We start from the raw sequence: 22,073 nt of genomic DNA on the forward strand, positions 1-22,073 counted from the left end.
AAAAAAAAAAAAAAAAAAAAAAAAAAAAAAGGTGAGATGCCTCTAACTTCAACTTTCCAAAGGCCTCTCTTGTCACTTCGAGTGATGTATACTGTTTAGAACTACAGTCCTGATACCCAGCAGTAACGTTTTGATAACGAAAGCCATGAAAACAGCAACATAATTCGCTAAGATATGGAAAGGCCACGCCTATAATGTTTTTTCTCCTTCTGAGAATGATTTTTTTCATCCTTTAGAGACAGGGTCTCACTATGTTGCCCAAGCTGGCCTTGAACTCCTGGGTTCAAGTAATCCTCCTGCCTCAGGCTCCCAAATAACTGGGACTAAAAGGGTGTGTTACTGTGCCCGGCTTTACGAGTGATTTCATTCCCATCCATTTGTCAGAAACAAGGGAATGCTGGGTATTCAACGAGCAGTGTGGAAGGTAGAATAAGATAGTTTTTATTAATCAAGAATGTCTTTTACCTTGCTTGTCTGATAAACTCCTGAAAGTTTTCCATATTCACTCCATCTTCCTCTTCTTCCTCAAGTTTCTTCTTTGATTTCTTTTCAGCCATTTGTTCTGTTTCCTACCCAGTGCCCAAACCCCACAGAAAAACAAGATAAAACTGACTCCTAATAAATATGCACTTCATCATGTAGTTTCAATAGCTTTGAGTTAATCAGTCCTTACAGTAAAGACATTTAATTCTTGTATGTACTTTTGCCACCTATAAATTTGATATATTACTTTTGGCCAGGATTTTGTAAAACATTTTGAAATTCCCAAGTTGCAGAATGAATGTGAGTTTTAATCATGTTTTTACTTTCTACTTACACAGCCCACTGATTAAAGAGCTTTTTAATAGTATCTTAGTAATATCTATGATCACTCTTGTAGCTTTAACAATATGACAACAGAGACACAGTGTTTTGTTCCAATTAGGAGAGGAAAGGTAGATCTTGGAAGATACTCTTATACCAGCTTCCAAACTGAATAAATCCTTCACTCATGTAACACATAACAAAATTCTCAAAAGATTTGGAATAAATTCTGGCTATGAGTTTGGTGCACTGATATTCTACTAACAATTCCATGCTACTTTAGAAAAGCCATTTAAATTTCTAGGCCTCAGCTTTTCCTTCCACAAACTGACCAAACCTCCCAAATTATATATATATATATTTCTTTTTTTTTTTTTTTAATTATACTTTAAGTTCTGGGGTACATGTGCAGGTCTTGTAGGACTGTTACACAGGTATACATATTCCATGGTGGTTTGCTGCATCCATCCCCCCATCACCTACATTAGGTACTTCTCCTAATCTCTCCCCAATCTCCCCACCCCCTGCTATCCCTCCCCAAGCCCCCCACCCCTCAACAGACCCCAGTGTGTGATGTTCCCCTCCCTGTGTCCATGTGTTCTCACTGTTCAACACCCACTTATGAGTGAGAACATGCTGTGTTTGGTTTCTGTTCTTGTGTCAGTTTCCTCAGAATGTTGGTTTCAAGATTCATTCATGTCACCGCAAAGGACATGAACTCATCCTTTTTTATGGCTGCATAGTATTCCATTGAGTACATGTGCCACATTTTCTTTATCCAGTCTATCATTGATGGGCATTTGGGTTGGTTCCAAGTCTTTGCTATTGTGAACAGTGCTGCAGTGAATATTCATGTGCATATGTCCTTATAATAGAACGATGTATAATCCTTTAGGTATATACCCAGTAACGGGATTGCTGGGTCAAATGGTATTTCTCTTTCTAGATCCTTGAGGAATCGCCACACCGTCTTCCACAACAGCTGAACTAATTTATACTCCCACCAACAGTATAAAAGCGTTCTAATTTCTCCATATCCTCTCCAGCATCTGCTGTCTCCAGGTTTTTTAATGATCGCCATTCTAACTGGCATGAGATGGTACCTCAATGTGGTTTTGATTTGCATTTCTCTAATGACCAGTGATGATGATAATTTTTTCATATGTTTATTGGCCGAATAAATGTTTTCTTTTGAAAAGTGTCTGTTCATATCCTTCACCCACTTTTTGATGGAGTTGCTTGTTTTTTTCTTGTAAATTTGTTTTAGTTCTTTGTAGATTCTGGATAATAGCCCTTTGTCAGATCCGAAATGATACTTTTAATGCATTCTGAGATCCCAGGATATAGGATGCTTTGCAAAATATTCTAATTAAATAGTGTATTTCCTGGGCTTGAATGTAACATTCTGTAACTGTATAAAATGATTTAAAAGATGAAAGTATAACTTGCTCAAGAAAGAATATGTCATCATATTCAATCCACAGCTCAAATTTGTTCTCAAATGGTCAATTTGCCACTGTCCACGGGCACACTAACAACCACGCAGACTCACACAGCCTAGAATTCATCTCAGTGCTCAAAAGGAATACACCTTTTGATGGAAATTAAGAATTAACTATGGCCGCTGGACCTTCAGAAGTAATAAACAGTTTTTCAACCCAGCTGGGTTAAGATGTGGGGTCCTTCTTCCCCTAACAGTAATGCACAAGGGATGGCGATGCCAGAGCCGAAGCAGAGCATCTCCACCTAGTTGGACCGTGGCTTCTAGTTTGTTTCTGACAGTGTATGGCAATCCAAAGCCCAAGACTTACAGATAAAAGACTCACCTTGCTGTATACAAGGATAAAGTCACCGAGCTGGTGGGCCAGGATCCTTCTGCGTTCCAGAAGCGCCAATCGTCGGCTGGGTAATATCATCCTCAGTGAATGCTGGAGGTTACTTGATGCTCGCTTGAGGAAACGAACTACCAGCTCCTATAAATTAAACAGTCGTGGGAGAAAAAAAAAAGCAGGGATGGTGCTAAGCAACAGGAGACAAGCTATGAAGGGACTACATAACAGAGATGTAAGAAGATGTATATTACACATTTCAACAAACAAGGCCCAAAGCAGACAGGTCAGGTATAATGAAGATACAGAAAGAAACAAAAAAGAAAGAAACTTATTTCCTTCCCTCAATAAGCTGGCAATCAGAAAATTAAAATCAAGTATGTACGTAAATAACTATGTAATAAAGCAGTAGTTGTAAAAGCACCTTAGTACATACACAAATAGTACTATTTAGGGAAGGTAGCATCCAAAGACAGGTAGTAGAAACTAAAACTGTGGAAGCAGAAGTAAGTATCAAAGGTGAGAAAACAGAAAGAGAATACGGAAATATTCGTATTTAGAGACAGAAAAGCTGAGGAAGAATCAGGGAAAAAAAAAAACAAGTTAGAAACATCAGAAACATAGAAAACCAGGAGAAAACAGGCTGGGCACGGTGGCTCACACCTGTAATCCCAGCACTTTTGGGAAGCTGAGGTGGGCAGGTCACCTGAGGTCAAGAGTTCAAGATCAGCCTAGCCAACATGGTAAAATCCCGTTTCTAAGAAAAATACAAAAATTAGCTGGGCATGGTGGCATACACCTGTAATCTCAGCTACTCAGGAGGCTGAGGCATGAGGATCACTTGAACGTGGGAGGCGAAGGTTGCATTGAGCCGAGATCACACCACTGCACTCCAGCTTGGGTGACACAGTGAGATTCCATTTCAAAAAATAAAAAACAAAGAAAATTAGGAGACAATGCTGTCATGGAAGTCAACTGAAGAAAGGGTTCCATGTCAAATGCTTCCAAGAGGTTGGAGCTGGAAAGGACCACTACAAAGACAGGGCCTTGGATCTGACCATTGAGGAATAATTTCAAGGAAACAGTTTCCACAAAGAGAGCACAAGAAGACATTAAGAAAATGCATGGGTAATGAAAAATACAGGTGAAGAGTAGAAACTAATGACTTTAAAAGTGTCATGATTAAGGCAAAGAAAGAACTACAATAGTAGCTTGCAAAGTAACAGCTATTTTTCTTTCCCAAGGATAAGGGAGCTTTTAGAGTTGGGGGTTGGCAAGGAGGGCACAGTGGAAAGTTATCAAGGGAGAGAAAGACTACATCTCACTTAAAATGGGGGAAAAGGATTTTGAAACCTGAACAGATACCCATCAGATTACTGATAAAATCACAAATGCTTCAAAGAAAGATTTTATAAGCCCAAGAGGCTTAAAGATGTTGTTGTCCAAAAACCATAATAAAACTGCCTTCAGATGATACATTTGGGGATGTTCTGTTGATATTCCTTCTGTGAGTTATGAGATAAAGAATCTCCAACCCTACGCTGGAGCAGAGAGGCCAAGTCTACAACTACCAAAAGCAAGATCACTGCTACAGTCATCAGGGAAGGGGTACGGCTTGCTCTCTAGATACATTTTCTTTTTCTTTTCCATTTTTTATTGTTTTGTCGCCCAGGCTGCAGTGCAGTGGTGTGATCCCAGCTCACTATAATCTCTGCCTCCCAGGTTCAAGCAGTTCTCTTGCCTTAGCCTCCCGTGTAGCTGGGATTACAGGTGCAAACCACCACACCCAGCTCATTTTATATATTTTAGTAGAGATGGGGTTTTACCATGTTGGCCAGGCTGGTCTCAAACTCCTGGTCTCAAGTGATCCACCCGCCTTGGCCTCCCAAAGTGCTGGGATTACAGGCGGGAGTCACTGTGCCCAGCTTAGATATATTTTCAAGAAAGAATTCACAGAAGTGGTATTAAGTTTTGCAGTGATGATCCTCAATATTCTTGTAGAAAGCCCCAAAGATACTATATGAGTTCCAAGCCAGCATCAGCAGTGGTTATTCCTTTTTGAACTGTTTTCTTCTTCTTGAATTTGATTTTGGTTCATTGTCCTTTGGTGCCAATTTACTGCAGCATAAATGAAACAGCCTCATAACCAGAGGGTTGAATTTCACAGTTCTACTCTGCTGTCTTTACTATAGGGTGGTTTAAGCTGTTATATTAAAACATTTTTTTTTTTCACAGTGGAGCAGACAAACTGACTCTCAAAAAGGCAGTTTCAATTTTCCACTTGGAAAGAGTAGAGCTAACATTTTCCACTGATGGTTGAAGGATTATTCACAACACACAAGGTCTTATCTCTGGGTTGCATTGACTACTTTAAATGCATAAGTTGTTTTCTGGGATAACCAACATGTTTTTATAATAAATCTGGCATAAAGACTTGCCTTTTGTATGTGGAGGACTAAATATTACAGTAAGGTCACCACTGAGTGGAACAAAGAATGCAGCTTTCTCAGACTTAAAGTCCCCTCTCTTTTTAGTGACAAATCCCTGTAATTAAAAAGAATATGGGGCTGGATGCCATGGCTCACGCCTGTAATCCCAGCGCTTTGGGAGGCCGAGGCAGGCGGATCACCTGAGGTCGGGAGTTTGAGACCAGCCTGACCAACATGGAGAAACCTCGTCCCTACTAAAAATATAAAATTAGTCGGGTGTGGTGGTGCATGCCTGTAATCTCAGCTACTCAGGAGACTGAGGCAGAAGAATCGTTTGAACCTGGGAGGTGGAGGTTGCAGTGAACCGAGATCGCACCACTGCACTCCAGCTTCGGCAGTAAGACGAAACTCCATCACACACACACACACACACACACACACACACACACACACACACACACGAATATGGAAGGGCTGTGGCTTCTATAAGCTCTGACCTTACCAAACAGTTTAAAGCTCCCTGTCATTCTGATTTACACACACACAAAACTGTCCTACAATATTGAATCACAGGAATGTCCAAATGATATACAGTAAAAATTAAATACAAGTTTGATTCCAGCAATCTAAGAATCTTGCAAACTTACAACTAGTTAAGTAAAAAATATCAACTTGGAGGATGGTGCATTCTGACAGGGCCTAGGATAAGGTGATGACTTTCAAAGAGCTAATTTGACTCCTCAGGACAGAAAATAAATGCCTTACGATGCATTAAACCAGTGGAAGAGCAAGTAATGTACAATTAAAATATCTGAGTTTAAGTTCCAGTTTCATCACATATGACCTGTGGAACCTTGGCTTCTCTAGGTCTTTGTTTGCTCTTCTGTGAAACAGGGATGACAATGCCTACCTGAAAGAGTTAATAACATGTGAGGTGGCTTGAGAAAGGACTGTAAACTGTTATCCTTTGCACAGGGCTTCACATCCAACAAGAAATCCGTTTCCATTTCAAACTTAAATACATTGATGCCTTCACTACATGGTATAATGAACATAGTTCCATATCAAAGATTTGCTTCACATTAAAGTATAAGAAATCTAAAAACTTTTTTATGTACTAATTCTTTCACTAGAAAAATACATTGCACTTTACCCTAACAGGAAAAAAAACCAAAAAGCAAAAAACACACACACACAGAATAAGGAAAGAAAAAGGGAAAGTAAAAAGGTTCCAATAAGAGCCTCACCATCTGTTCATCCTCTTTGGCAGCCCAACTGGCACTGAACGTCTGACCTCCACTGCCTTTCATCAGGCGAATTTGAACATGCTGGAGATAGGCAGAGAATGCTAATCGGGCCTGCACTTTGCTATAGAAATCCAAAACAACATACCGTTATGAGACAGAAGGGTAAACCTACAAAATGTGTACTTGCTTTTCTCAAAGTGGCTTTGCGGATCCTTCTATTTTGATGGCTAAGAAATATGAAACCCATCTTACAGTCTGTGAATAATGATTCCTTCTAAACAGTATATGAGGGTTTAAAAAAAAAAAGTCCTATTAAAATAATCAGAGATGGAGAATCCCATTTTCTCATTATTAGCATGAGGAAAAAACGAATAGAAAATTAGATTTCTTACTCAACACCTTCTCTTTGAAGATTTTTTTTTTTTTTTTTTGAGACAGAGTCTCATTCCATCACCCGGGCTGCAGTGCAGTGGTGCAATCTCAGCTCATTTCAACCTCCATCTCCTGGATTCAAGCAATTCTTGTGCCTCAGCCACCTGAGTAGCTGGAATTACAGGCGTGCACCACCACACTCAGCTAATTTTTGTATTTTTAATAGAGATGGGGTTTTACCATGTTGGCCAAGCTGGTCTCAAACTCCTGGCTTCAAGTGATCTGCCTGTCTTGGCCTCCCAAAGTGCTGGGATTACAGGCCTGAGCCACTGTGCCTGGCCCTCTTTGAACTTTTTAACAATTTTCTTGGGGTAACAGGAAAAGTACTGAATCTTCACAAGAACCACTGTATTAATGAGAAAACACTTTTTACATCTGGAGGTCCTTAAGAACATATCAGTTAGTGCAAAAGTGTGGATTTTGCGATGGCAATTAATATTTCTAGTATAAAAAAGTATCCAAAGCAGGAAATAGATAAATCCTATAACAGGACTCTTTAGACCAAATTTAAGGCCACACTTTTCTCAACTACAAGATGGAATGGCTGGAGCCCAGAACAAATGCGTGAGATCCAACAGAGTTTGGCAGAGGTGAACTGATGGGCCAGGGAAGACAAGCCCAGATGTTCAGTGGGCAAAAGAAACCCTCAAGTCTAGTGAAAAGCACCTAAGCAACACCTAGCTATTTTCTGCCTGGTGGCCTAGGCTGGAAACAAGGAAATCTGATCAAGCGATAGTTTGGAAGACAGAAGTACCAGAGAGACACTGATGATTTTCACCTCAGCTGCTATTCGTGGCAGATCTGTTTTCTTTCAGGCGAGATTTTGATTACTTCAGCTGATCGGCCTTCTGACACTGTAGCCAAAATTATATCAGTGAAGATTAGGGCCCAACACAAACTTTGTTTACAATCCTCACACATGCAATCACTGAATGCTTTCTACTGACTGTTTTCAAGGTTAGGATGTATGATTTGGCTAGAGTAAACTAGAAATCCTAAGAGGGCTCCAGCCTAGCTTCCATGTGTATGTTGGAGAATTGGAGGGCAAGGGAGTCAGGCTGGGGAGATTTCCTTTTGAGAACTTAATACATAGGAGTTTCAGAACATGAACTATAAATAAGGCTAGATTTTTGTTACTAGCAGGGATGGTTTATGGGAGCATAATATGGTTTTGAAATAATAAATTTATTTATTTATTTCAAGACAGAGTTTCGCTCTTGTCACCCAGGTTGGAGTGCAGTGGCGCGATCTCGGTTCACTGCAACCTCTGCCTCTCAGGTTCAAGCGATTCTCCTGCCTCAGCCTCCCAAGTAGCTGAGATTAGAGGTGCTCACCACCATGCCCAGCTAATTTTTGTATTTTAGTAGAGATGGAGTTTCACCGTGTTGATAAGGCTGGTCTCAAATTCCTGACCTCAGGTGATCCACCCACCTCAGCCCTCCCAAAGTGCTGGGATTACAGGTGTGAGCCACTACACCTGGCCATAAATGTACATTTTCAACTGTTCCTCAAAGACAATAATTATATCCTTTTTCACCTAGAGAGCATATACCACTTTCCCATGAACCAACCCTACAAGCTTTGCCCCCACAACAAATTATTTTCAAGTCAAAATAACTTTAAAAGATCCTCAGTTTGGGTCAACAAATTCACCTACAATAAAATGAACAAGAAATAGCATGTTTCAGACACCTCCAAAGGTAGCAGAATAGCCAATTCCACTGATTGATCCTTTTATACTAAAACTTGAAGGTGTTTTAAATAAGGGGATTATTGCTCATAAATTGAGACTTCAATCATTGTTTTGCTGTGAATCACTGTTGCAAAGCAAATGAACAAGTACTGAGGTTTCCAATTCTATAAACCTCACCAATGTTAATTCTGAGACTGTCTCTAAGATATTGGACACGTTGTTCAACTAGTCACTTGCAACAAAACAAACCCCCAAAAAAGATGAAAGAATAAAAACCAGAATGATTTACACCAAGGAAACCTATTTTTAAAAACAGAAGGTTATGCAGATGCCCAGTATATAAAGTATACAACGAGGCCATGCTTAGAGTTTTGAACCCTGGCCGTCGCCCTTCCCCAAACCCCTGAGTAGCCTCTGAGACACTTCACCAAACAATGAGCAGCTTTAGGGAACACAGTCTGAAAACCACTGATTGACACTAACATACCCTGCAATTATAACAGTTTATTCATTCAAAGTGAGATCCACAAGATTCCTGAAGAAATAATTTATTTCTATAACAACCAAGCAGAATGTTATTGCTGGAAAGGACTTTAGAATACAGTCCAGTGGTTTTCAAATGCTCTATTTTCAATTCAGTGAAATCTTTTTTCCCTCTAGGAAGCAGTTTGAAAAAACACTTGTCTAACTCTATACCTTGGATTGACAGAAAAAGGAAACTGAGGCCTAGAGAAGCTCTTTGACTTGCCTATGACTACATAGCCAGCTGGTAGCACTGAAACAGCTAGAACCCAGGTTTTCTGACTCAGTTTGGTGCATTCTCCACTGACAGACCTAATGTTCTTTTTTGTTGTAGTTGTTGAGATAGAGTCTCGCTCTGTTGCCCAGGCTGGAGTGCATGGCGCGATCTCGGCTCATTGCAACCTTCACATCCCGGGTTCAAGCAATTTTCCTGCCTCAGCCTCCCAAATAGTTGGGACTACAGGCACGTGCCACCATGCCCGGCTAATTTTTTGTGTTTTTAGTAGAGACAGGGTTTCACCGTGTTAGCCAGGCTGGTCTCAATCACCTGACCTAGTGATCCGCCCGCCTCAATCTCCCAAAATGCTGGGATTACAGGTGTGAGCCACCGCGACCAGCCAGAACTCTTCTTACTCCCCATGACACTGTTCCAAACTTAACTCTATCCCCTGGTACTCCAATGTTACCCTCCAAACTTTCAGTATAAGAATTCGCCTCTAATTTAGAATATAAAGGCTATCATGCATAAACGCCTAAACTTCCTTGCTCTTAAGCTTCTACCAACTGCATTCAACCCATTGCACTTTCTTTCTGACTTATAGGAAGAGATATCCCTCCTCTGGCTTTTGCCCACCTTCCTTTAGAACGCTTCTGTACGAATATATCCATTTCTGCAATTCTAATCCTCTTATGATCTAATCCTTCCCCTCAGTCTATAAATAAGCTCCAGAACCCCATCTCAAAAGAAAAAAAAAATCCCTTTCTTTTAGTTGGCGGTCTTCCTGATGCATTCTCACCTTCCTTTTACTGCCAAACCCTTAGAAAGTTAGTTCACACTTGCTTTCTTATTTTCTCAGCTCACAACTGTTCTTCCACCTACTCAGTTGGCCCTAGGTCACAAATCCAGAAGTCTCTGTTCATCATTCATCCTAACTTGGGCTGTTTGAGGCTCTATAGACCCAAATGCTCAATCTGCAGCTTTTTCCATATTACTCCTGCCTGATTTTATGTCTATTGCTCTAACTGCCACTTCTTGATCTTTTTACTGACTTACCCATTGAATAGCGGTATTCCCCAGCGCTCAATTTCTTTTTTATCCTTGCTGAACCAAATAAATTTGAACAATCTTATCCATTCTGAAGACTTTATCTATCAACTATACAATCTTGTTCAACCTTGACCAACAAAGCTGTATTTTCACTTATCAACTGGACTTCAGCCAGAGCACTTCTTCCTCACTACGTCTTAAATGAAACACATTATTTTTGATCATGAAACCAACTCCTATGTTCCTTCCATTAACCAAAGGCACCACCAAGTTTCCAAATGTGAAAAGCTTAGTCTCATCAATTTTACTCTGCAAATTTCACTAAGTCCATCCCATTCTCTATTCCTAAAGCCATTACTCTGATCAAGGCTTTCACCTTCCTGGCTCTGGACAATTCTAACAGTCCCTAACTCACCCTGCTGCCTTCAGTTACACTATCCCACAATGCAAGCACAATCTGCATTCTAAAACAAGATCTCACAGTATCATTTATGTGCTTAAAAGTAACCTAGAAAATAAAGCCCAGACTCTTTGCAATCTAACAACATCCAATATTTTAGTCTCATTTCTTACCATGTTCTTCTCCCCATGTAGTTCTGCTAGTCTGTATTTTGTAAACACACCAAGCTCATTACAACGTCTGGGCCTTTGTACTTGCTGTTCTGCTGGGAGTATTCTGCCTCCTAATACTCACACGACTGACTACTCATCATCCAGTACTCACCTCAAAGGTTACCTCTTCATGCCAAATCATTGCAATCTAAGTTTAAACTCTCTGCCCAATTACATTCTAACATTACACTATCTAACTGACAGCATTTCTCATGGCCTGAAATGACCTTGTTTCTTTGTTTACTGTCAGTCTTCCCCACTAGACTGTAAGCTCCAGTCCTATCTTGGTCCCCATAGTAATGGGATATGGCCTAGCACAATTCCTGGCATAGTACAGGTACTCAATAAAAACTCACTAAGTGACTGAATAAATGGCTGTACTATCATACCTCTATGTCTTCACTGCCTCTACCTAGCACTCCCACACTTAACCATCACCTCCCAAACCTCCTGAAACCCTACTTATCAGTCAAGGCCTGATTCAAATTTTCCCTCCACTATAATGCTTTTCTAGCCCTCCCAAGCCAGACCAATCACTCTTTTTCTGTGTCCTAAAACCACGTGTTTGTACTGGGACCATGGCCTAAACATTCTCTCTCTGATACTAAACCATGAGCTGCTTCAGCTCCTTGTCTCAGTTACCTTACACTCAGTGACTGACACAAATGCCCAACCAATGAGACCCGGGTTTGTATCATAGTTTTACCTTGGACAAGTTACCTAACCTCTCTAAGGCTCAGTTTTCTTAACAATAGCAATGTCTAATCACAGTCATTATTTCACAGGACTCCTGTAAATATTAAATGCAAAATGACTGTAAAGCCACTAAAATAGTACCTGGTACACAGTACATGTTAGCCGTTACCAGTTTTACTAATATAAAAGATACATACCTAAGATTACCATTATCTTGAAGAATCCGCATCAGGTTAAATTTAGGCTCTGGCTCCTGAGCCTCAATTTTGCAGCACTGTTCACCTTTATTATTCCATTCAGGAACTTTCACGGAATTTTCTTTGGGTGCATTTTCTACCATAGCTGTTAATGAGGGTGTATATTTGGCTGGATTTTCTCTAAGAGACCCTGCAGACTCCTCCTGGGAAGCTTCTTGTTCTTCATCTTCATTAACTAACGCGACTTCTTCCTCCTCTTCACTCTCTGTCTCAGTTTTAACATTCATTTCAGCTGGTTGGGTAATCACTAAATGCGAAGAATCACTAATGTTGCTGAAAAAAGGATTAAATTTTCCTCTCTCCCAATACCTTCCTTTTCTCTTTTTAGTAAAAACCCATTTCTAAACCAAACCACAAACAAGGCACAGAATTATTAGCAACCACGTCATTCTCTATTCTTATATATTCTTTTATTGATTTTTATTTATTATCATTTTTTGAGACAGGGTCTCACTCTGTTGCCCAGGCTGGAGTGCAGTGGCAGGATCCCAGCTCACTATAGCTCAACTTCCTGGGCTCAAGTAATCTTCCCACCTTAGCCTTCCAAGTAGCTGGGACTATAGGCACATGCTACATACCCAGCTAATTTTTGTATTTTTTGTAGAGACAGGATTTTGCGAGATTGCCTAGGCTGGTCTAACTCCTGGGCTCAAGTAATCCGCCCACCTCAGCCTCCTAAAGTGCTGGGGTTACAGGCATGAGCCACCATGCCTGGTCTAATCTTACATATTCTAAAACCTATTAATGATCTTCAGTAAATTTGATATTTTTCATCATACTCTTATCATGGCTCTCTCACAGCTTAAGGCAAAAAAAAAAAAAAAATCAAAACACAAAAAACCCTTGGGTTAGTGTTTTCTACAGTGTGTTAGAGATTTTTTTAAAAAGCACCCTTCATGGAGGTATAAAGAACAGGGGAATATCTTTCTATCTTATGTTCATTAGTTATCCTTCTCTACTGCCTTGTAAGTTCTATGAGGACAGAGACTGTATCTTTTTTATTTACCAGCGAAACCTCAGTGACTAACATGCTGCCTGATACAGATGTTCAACAAAGGAGGGAAGGAGAGAAAAAAAGGAAATCAGTATATCAGTCAATTACAAATAGACCTACAACATTGTAGAAGCTGGGAGAGAAAGAAATTCCACTTTGTCTAAAATACTTATGCCATTCAGCAATGTTAAAGAATGAACTGAACTTACCTAATTACAAAAAACCTGAACAGTAATGCTCAGGATTCCATTAAACTCAGGCTAATATTATTTCTAAAGAATCAGGTATTTGCACAATGCTGACATAAGAGCAAAGGCCAAAATGTATGTGCCCCAGATAGTCTTCAATACAAATATTATGGAGTGGAAGGTTTAAAAACGTAGGACCTTGTTGAAATTAAATTTCAGAGAAAAACAACTATACAAACAAAAAAAAAAAAAGTGTATTTGACCAGGAAGATTCTGACTCATGAAATATTGAGTAAGCGACTGGTTAACTCAGTCTGGCAGGATCCAGATAAGGGAGTTTGGTGAAAGCTCACCAGCAGGTACCTGGGTATTTTGGCCTCATTGCCCTCAATCTGCTACTCCGTCGTCTACATTTTCGCACCTCCAGAGACAGGAGCTTCCTCTCGTAAAGTGCGGCATGCAGCTTGGCCTTTGAATTCGTGCCATCTATCTTCAATTCTGGTGTTCCATCAGCAGTCGTTCTAGGGGAAAAACAACATGGTAGCTATGGCCTTCAGAAAGTTCTCTCCTTCACTCCAAGGCTAAGCTTGCCAGAATTCCATAATGCTGACACACTGGACATGGTAACTCAAGTGAATTCTAAGTTTGACAGGTAAAAAGGAACACTAGAATCTACATTAAAACCTCACTAGTCACCCATTTGAATGTATTAAATGTTCTGGAAAAAAATATGTAGCTAAAGACAATGTTGAAGACCTTTAAGTATTCAGTAATACTGATTATTAGTTTACTGCAGGGATTATAAAGTGCCACCCAACACCTTACATCTTAAAATACTTTATAACTTAAAAATGACAACATCTTAATTCTTAAGCTGAGTGGTGGCAAATGATGTTTGCTTTATTTCTATCCATTATAACTTACTCAGCATTTTATAAATATTCTTTTGAATGTATATAAAATCTAAACAATATAGATTTAGCAGAGGTTGAGATGAGGGGAAGAAAGGCTGATGATCTGTGAATATGCGAGGCAGCACCGAGTTGACGGAGACTCATAGAAGTGTCATAGTGAAAAGTCACCAAGCCCTAGGGACTCAGCAAGCCTCAAGCATCCCAACATGAGGAAATGTCAAGGCACCCACCCTCTTTAAGATCCTAATTAGCTAAAGGGGAAGGTGGAGTGAGGTGGCAGGGACTTCACAGGCGTCAAGTACAGGTCAAGAGCTAGAGAAACAGAAAAGGGAAGGCAGCAGAGGTAGGACAAGGCCAAATACATCAGGTCATGAACGAGAAATGGGACGTGGAAATGGGGCTGGCAGCAACTACATTAGGCATTAAAGTAAGACAAATCACAAATTGGGGAGTGACTGATATGAGGTCCAGTCCAGACAAGGACTGAGTGAAATACAGGACCAAGCCACCAGAGAAAGAGAGGGCTCTGGGTCACCAGGTCAGAAAAGCAGTATCTGTATCAGTGTCTGAAAGTATGTAGCCAACTCTCTATGCTCAAACGCAAAATCTAACTGGTTGGCTCTGAACTCTCTAGAACTCAAAGTGTGTTCCTTTTGAGGTCAAGGAATCATCCTAACTCCTCTGGGAGTTTTCATTCTCTGAGTATAATGAAAAGGCTGTGTCATTTGGTCTATTTAGGACCTTTTTGATAGGGATTTCTGGGTGGATGGAATGGATAGTAAGCCTTTTGGAGGCCTTCTCTCCAGAGCAAGACATAGAGCCAAAAACAGGAAGGTCCTGGCACTGGGAGCAGAAATGGGAAGCAAATCAATGAACTTTAAAAAAAGTTCAAATGTATTTTATCAGAGTCCCAAAAGTAACACACACACACACACACACACACACAGAGAGAGAGAGAGAGAGAGAGCGAGAGAGAGAGAGAGAGAGAGAGAGAGCATGCACAAGTGCTGTAAAAATAAATTTTTAGCCAATTCAATAATAAAGGAAATCAAACAAATCTGATAGAAAAATAAAATCATTTAAACAATTTATTTAATAAGGTCTGGCTAACTTGGTCAAATTTATTTATTTATTATTTTTTAACCTGGTCAAATCTGGTAACTGTATGAACAAATATGGGCATATTTTAACACTGACATCTTTATCTCATAAACGCACAAACATTACTCTCTCCAAAGACATGTCTCTTAAAAACTTAATGTGATTGGAGACAGTGTAAAGTTTGAGGTCGTCCAAATTTAATGAGTGGAAGTTAATTCGACACCCTAGTAAATTAAAGCCCAGTGTTTACATTCATGAACCACTGTTCATTATATAAACAAGAATTTATATTGTCTACATGATACTATCTACATTTTCAAGAACTCTATTCTTTAGGGAAAAAAGATTTCTTTTTATCAACAAAAACTCAAAAAATAAACTTTTGAAAACATGAATGCTAAAAGCTCAGAGACATGGAGAAGCTACCACAAATCTCCTTCTCTAAAGATATTTTAAAATCACAACTATGAACTAAGAGACTCTGGATAAACAGATAAATCCTAACTAGTACAAGGGACGGAGGAAAGGGGATGCTGGGTAAAGTGTGAATCTGATAAGCAAGACTAATAGTTCTATGAGGGCAAGGACCATGTTTGTCTTGTATCACGGTATCCTAGATGCTTATGAGACTGCCCAGCACACAGCTGACTTGCCATAAATATTGGTTAATTAATAAACAACTGAATTTCCTAAAAAGAAGTTGAGTATCTTTTAGCTACATCTATTTCATTTTACTTTTTCCAACATTTTATTTGAAAATATTTTTTAAAAAGTTTAAAGATTATTCAGTGGACAACCATATGCCTACTCCCATCTAGTTTCTACAATTAACATTGTATTATATTTTGTTTCATCACGTATATATGCAATCATACATTCCTCTATCCATCCATCAATCTAATTTTCAAAGCAATTCAAAGTTACAGACATCAGTGCATTTAGCTCCTAAACATTTCAACATGCATATCATTACTATGTAGAATTCAATATTTGTTTTATAGAACTGTGTCTGGTAAGCTGGAAGTTATATACAGTGAAATATCCAAATATTAAATATCCACTTAACGAGTTCTGACAAATGCCTAGAGCTATATAACCCAAACTCTCAACATTGCTATCACCTCACAAGTTCTCATGCCCCTTCCCAGTCAATCTTCCCTAACCCCCTAAGGGCAATCACTGTTCTGAATTTTTTCACCATGTATTAGATTTGCCTGTTATAGAATTTCATAAAAATGGAACCATACAGTATGAACTGTTTTGTTTAAGCATCCTTCATTCAGCATGTTTTTGAGATTCACTCATGTGTGTATCAGTATTCATCCCACTTTATTACTGAGCAGTAGGTCACTGTCTGAATGATCCATAGCTATCTACTCTCTTGTTGGACACCTAGGTTGTTTCCCGTTACGTAGCATTAGGAATAAAGCTGCTATGAACATATTTGTACAAGTCATTTTGTGATTATGTTTTTTATTTCTTCTGTGTAGATCTCAAAGTGAAATTTGTGTATTTTTAACAAAATGCCAGCCTCTTCCTAAAATGCTTGTACCAGTTTACGCTGTCAATGACAATTTATCACAGTTCTGTTAGTTCCACATCCTTACTGACATTTAGTATTGTCAGTCTAATATTAGCCATTCTGCTAGATGTTTAGTGGTATAACATGGTTTTAATTTGTAATTCCCCAATAACTAATGTTGTTAAGTACATTTTCATGAGCATATTGGCTACTCATACATCTTCCTTTTGAAGTGTCTGTTCAAATATTTTACCCTTTTGTAACTGGGTGAATGGTCTTTTTTATTATTGAGTTGTAGAAGTTCTTTACGGTTCCTAGACATGAATCCTTTGACAGATTATGTTTGATGCATATTTCCACTCAGTCAGCTGCTTGCCAAATCATTTTCCTAACAGTATTTTATAATAAAGATTTTAATCTTGAGAAATTATAACATTGTTTTTTTATTGCTTTCTGTGTCATGTCTAAAAACATTGCCAAGCCCAAAGTCACAAAGATACTATGTTTTCTTCAATAAGTTTTATAGCAACAGTTTTTATATCTATGAATCATCTCTAATTTCTATGGGAAACAGGGGTTGGGGTTCATTTTAAAAAATACAATATTCAGTTGTTCCATCCCCATTTAAAAAAAATAATTTCCTTTCACTGTTGGATTATTTTGACCATATAAATGTGGGTCTATTTCTGGGTTCTCTATTCTGTTTCAATGTGATCAATTTGCTAAGATCTTGAATATTATAGAATTACAGTATTTAGGTCAAGTACTCTAAGTCTTTTTCAAGATTACTTTGGATATTCTAAGTCCTTTGCATTTGAATATAAATTTTTAAATGTTGGTCCATTTCTTAAAAAAAAAAAAAAAAAAAAAAATCCACCAGAATAATGATTGAGATTACACTGGATCTTTACATTGATTTGAGTAAAATGGCTATTTTAACTATATTAAGTCTTCTAATCCACAAGTGAGGCATATCTCCCCATTAATTTAGGTCTTCTTTAATCTCTTTTAGTAATATTTAATAGCTTTTACAGTGTAGGTATTGAACAAGTTTTGTTAAATTTATTCCTAAGTATTTTATATTTTCAAATGCCATTATAAATATAATTTAAAATTTCATTTTCCAATTATTTACTAGTAGTACATTACGATACAACAGATTTTAGTATGTTGATCTTGTATCCTAAAACCTTGACACTTCTATGTTCTTGTAGTTATAGATGCCTTAGGATTTTCTACTTACCTGATCATGTCATCCAAATATAGACATTTTACTTCCTCCTTTCCAATCTGTGTGCATTTCTTTTTTCCCTGCCTTTCTTTATTATACTAATGTACAATGTGAATAAAAGTGGTGTGAGTGGGCATCTTGACCTATTACAAATTATAGGGGAAAAGCCTTCAATATTTTACTGAATATGATTATAGCAACAGGTTTTTCATATAAGGCCTTTATCAAGTTGAAGAAGTTCTCTTCTATTACTGATTTGCTGAGAGTTTTTCTCATAAGCATGTACTGAATTTCATCAGTTGCTCTTTTGGGATATCTAATAAAATAAAGATGTTCTTAAAACATCTAGGTTTTCCCCTATAATTAATATGGTGAATTTCATTGACTAATTTTCAAATGTTAAGCCAATCTTGAAATACTGGGGAAAATCTCAGTCATATGTATTATCCTTTTTATATACTAGCAGATTAATGTGCTAATATTAAGAAATTTTATGTCTATGTTCATGAAGGATATTAGCTGGTAATTTTCTCTTTTTCTTCTTCTATTTTAATGTCTTTGTCAGGTTTTGGAATCACAGTCATACTGGCATCATAAGATGAACTGGGAAGTGTCCCTTCCTATATTCTTAAAAGAATCTGTGTAAGATTGGTGTTATTCTTCCTCAAATGCTTGACAGAATTCAGTAGTAAAATTGGAGAGCTGAGTTTTCTCTATAGAAGTTTTTCATTACAAATTCAATTTTCTCCACAAATGTAGGGCTTTTCAAAACTTCTACTTCAGCTGGTGACACCTTGGGTGTTCTCCTCCACATTTTCCCAGCCACAAAGAATTGTCATTTCATCTAAGTTGTCAAAGTAATGGAATAAAGTTGCTAATAATATTCCCCTAATATCTTTTTTCCCTACCTTAGTATCCATTTTATGTCTGCAGAATCTATAATGATATCCTTTCTTTTCTATCTGATGATATTGGTAATTAGTGTTCTTTCTCTTTATTCTAGATCAGTCTACCTAAGGGTTCATCAATCATGCTACCTTATCAATGAACACACTTTGGATTTTGTTAATATTATTTATTGTTTGTCTTTTATTTGATTTCTGCTTTTCCTTTCTTCTACTTACTTTGAAGTTACTCTGCTTTTTTCGATTTCATAAAACGAACATTAGATCAGTCCTCAGTTTTTTTTTTTGTTTCTGTTTTTTTGTTTTTTGAGACAGAGTTTCGCTCTTGTTACCCAGGCTGGAGTGCAATGGCACAATCTCGGCTCACCACAACCTCCGCCTCCTGGGTTCAGGCAATTCTCCTGCCTCAGCCTCCTGAGTAGCTGGGATTACAGGCATGCGCCACCATGCCCAGCTAATTTTTTGTATTTTTAGTAGAGACGAGGTTTCACCATGTTGACCAGGATGGTCTCGATCTCTTGACCTTGTGATCCACCCGCCTCGGCCTCCCAAAGTGCTGGGATTACAGGCGTGAGCCACCGCGCCCGGCTGTCCTCAGTTTTTTAAGGTAAGCATTTAAACTTATAATTTCCCCCAAAGCACTACTTTAGCTGTGGCACACACATCTTGACATATTTTTACTATTACTCAGTTCAAATTTTTCCTCATGACTTCTTCTTTGACCCGTGGATTATTTAGAAATGTTGTTTAATTCCCAAATATTTGAAGATTTTCTATTGTCACTGATATTCAATTCTCTTGTGGCCAAAGAATACTCTGTATCATTTTAATCCTTTTAAATATATTAGAACTTGTTTCATGCTCCAGCATATGGTCTATCATATGCCAGCTTTCATTTGCTTACACCTCTACACAGCCCCAAATCCCTATTGACGACAATATAAAATGAGTGCCAAAAAATGAAGAAAGAGGCTGGGCGCAGTGGCTCACACCTGTTATCCCAGCACTTTGGGAGGCCAAGGCGGGCAGATCACAAGGTCAGGAGTTTGAGACCAGCCTGGTCAACACGGTGAAAACCCGTCTCTGCTAAAAATATAAAAATTAGCTGGGTGTGGTGGCAGGTGCCTGTAGTCCCAGCTACTCTGGAGGCTGAGGCGGGAGAATCACCTGAACCTGGGAGGCGGAGGTTGCAGTGAGCTAAAATCACGCCACTGCACTCTAGCCTGGGTGACAGATCAAGACTCCATCTCAAAAAAAAAAAAAAAGAAGAAGAAGGAGAAAGAACAGAACTCAGTAAGCTTCATATATTCTTCATGTTTAAGATTTTTTCTTTTTTCTCAATTTCCAAATTAATAGTAGTATGTTACAGAAAGATTATTTCTTGACTCAAAACTGGAGAAAACACACTTGGTATATACCAAGTGTGACTTTCTATTTGGAAACAAGCTACAAACTTGATTTACTTCAGTTTTCCCTTAACTAAATGGCAATCATACTGTATTCCTTCTTTAAAGAAAAATTAGACTTATGCTTTAAAGGGCTCTCTGCCTGAATGAAAGGCCGCAGGCGTTTTGTATGCTTTCAGTTCTGTAGCAAACTAGAAACAGGTTCTGTTCTGTCCCATGAGGCACAGAGTGCGTGCTTCAGGTATGTCAAAGCCAAAACACCAACTCTTACCTGAATCTAACATGACATTAGTTACAAAATCTCATTAACACTATCTTACGCACAGCTAAATGAGAATACCATTATCAGTTAAAATAATATACCTGTAGTTATAACAAAGTAAATCGCAAACTTACGTTTGTAAAAAGTGGCCACAAAATACTTTTTCAATAGAAAAAATGTTACTATTCAAGCTGAACCAAATTAAAAATGGTTATATAAAGTTATTATGCTTAGTCTGTGCATAGTCACATATTTTGCACATGGGAAGGATTTCTCAACTTTTAAAAGTGAATTACCGTGTTCTTCCTGTCAATAAGCTCCTTCTTGGGTTTCCCCTACAGAAGCAGAAAGGACAACTGGGTTAGAGAATGCTATTCAGATAATCTCTCTTGAGTTGACACACACATGCACTCTTGAAATTCTTAATACAGAAATTCAACATGAAATTAGGCCAAGGAGGACATCTTTGGGGAAAGCACACAGATAAATTAAGAACATTCTCCAAGAAGAATGCTGTGAGCTGGAGGGACATTCAATAAAAAACAAAAGAGAAAGGACAAATTATGGAGAAAAGTTACAACAATTATTCATAGTTATTTATCTATTTACAAAGCAAACTGCTTATTCCTAGCAACAACCATGTAAGGAAGGTTGTTATTAGCTCCATTTATATGAAGGAGCAGGATAAGGTAATTTTTTGGCCTGCCATAGCCAGAGCTTAAAGAGTTTACATCTGAGCTCAGGGCTTTGGTCTCAAACTGCAGTGCTCTTTCCACTTTCATTGAACTGTTTTAGGAAAAGAAACCATGCTCAATTCTCATGGGGTTCAAAAGGGTTGCTCATCAGAAACAGGTTTTCCACAGCTTAAAAAAATCTCTATTAAAAGGCCAGGTGTGGTGGCTCAGCCTGTAATCCTAGCCGAGGATTAGGGAGACCGAGCCAGGCAGATTGCCTGAGCTCAGGAGTTCGAGACCAGCCTAGGCAACACGGTGAAACTCCGTCTCTACTAAAAATACAAAAAGTAGTCAGGCAAGTCAGTGTGCGCCTATAATCCCAGCTACTCAGGAGGCTGAGGCAGGAGAATTGCTTGAACCCAGGAGGCAGACAGTACACTGAGCCAAGATCATACCACACACTCCAGCCTGAGTGACAGAGTGAGACTCCATCTCAAAACAAACAAAAACTCTATTAAAAAAAGATACTCTCCATTTTCTCTAAACTAGGGCTAGGCTCTCACCACAGAAATCAAGTGCAATTCATGTTAAAATAGGCTTTTGTTTTTCTTTTGAAACTCTTTCATTTAATTTCCTTTAACACTCTTAAAAAATTTCCAGCAGTGGCTCACGCCTGTAATCCCAGCCTGTAATCCCACTTTAGGAGGCCAAGGTGGGTGGATTACTTGAGGCCAAGAGTTCAAGACCAGCCTGGCCAACATAGTGAAACCCTGTCTCTACTAAAAAATACAAAAATTAGCTGGACATGGTGGCATTAGCCCGTAATTCTAGCTGCTCAGAAAGCTGAGGCAGGAGAAACACTTGAACCCAGTGAGCCAAGATCATGCCACTGCACTTCAGCCTGGGCAACAGAGTGAGACACTGTCTCAAAAAAAAAAAAAAAAAAAAGTCCCCAGTTCTACTTATACTCATTTATGTATGTGTGTATTTAATTCAGTACTTTTATTGCCTGCGTAGGTTCATATACCCACCACAGAAAAGATACTCAATGATTATTATCACCATGAAGATTCCCCCATGTTGCCCTT

At 38.6% G+C, this 22,073-nt stretch overlaps 1 protein-coding gene across 26 annotated transcripts in view; it reads right to left on the bottom strand.

Moving 5' to 3' along the window:
* Positions 1–22,073, bottom strand: part of TTLL5 (tubulin tyrosine ligase like 5) — a 283,926-nt gene that overhangs the window by 172,134 nt on the left and 89,719 nt on the right. For 20 of the 26 annotated variants that reach the window (XR_004271639.1, XR_004271640.1, XR_004271638.1 and 17 more), the window contains 6 exons: positions 20,608–20,646; positions 13,334–13,491; positions 11,729–12,035; positions 6,310–6,430; positions 2,631–2,777; positions 466–569 (listed from right to left, as the gene is read on the bottom strand). Coding sequence is in view for 23 of the 26 variants with exons in the window: in XM_032287240.1 (XP_032143131.1) it covers positions 466–569; positions 2,631–2,777; positions 6,310–6,430; positions 11,729–12,035; positions 13,334–13,491; positions 20,608–20,646 (876 nt within the window). In the remaining 3 variants the exon portion in view is untranslated. The remainder of the gene's footprint in view (positions 1–465; positions 570–2,630; positions 2,778–6,309; positions 6,431–11,728; positions 12,036–13,333; positions 13,492–20,607; positions 20,647–22,073) is intronic. The other 6 variants (XM_032287234.1, XM_032287229.1, XM_032287246.1 and 3 more) reach the window with 1 other exon arrangement.

This window comes from Sapajus apella, unplaced genomic scaffold, assembly GCF_009761245.1.
Source record: "Sapajus apella isolate SASKATOON/1434 unplaced genomic scaffold, GSC_monkey_1.0 scaffold20, whole genome shotgun sequence".
Lineage (NCBI taxonomy): Eukaryota > Metazoa > Chordata > Mammalia > Primates > Cebidae > Sapajus > Sapajus apella.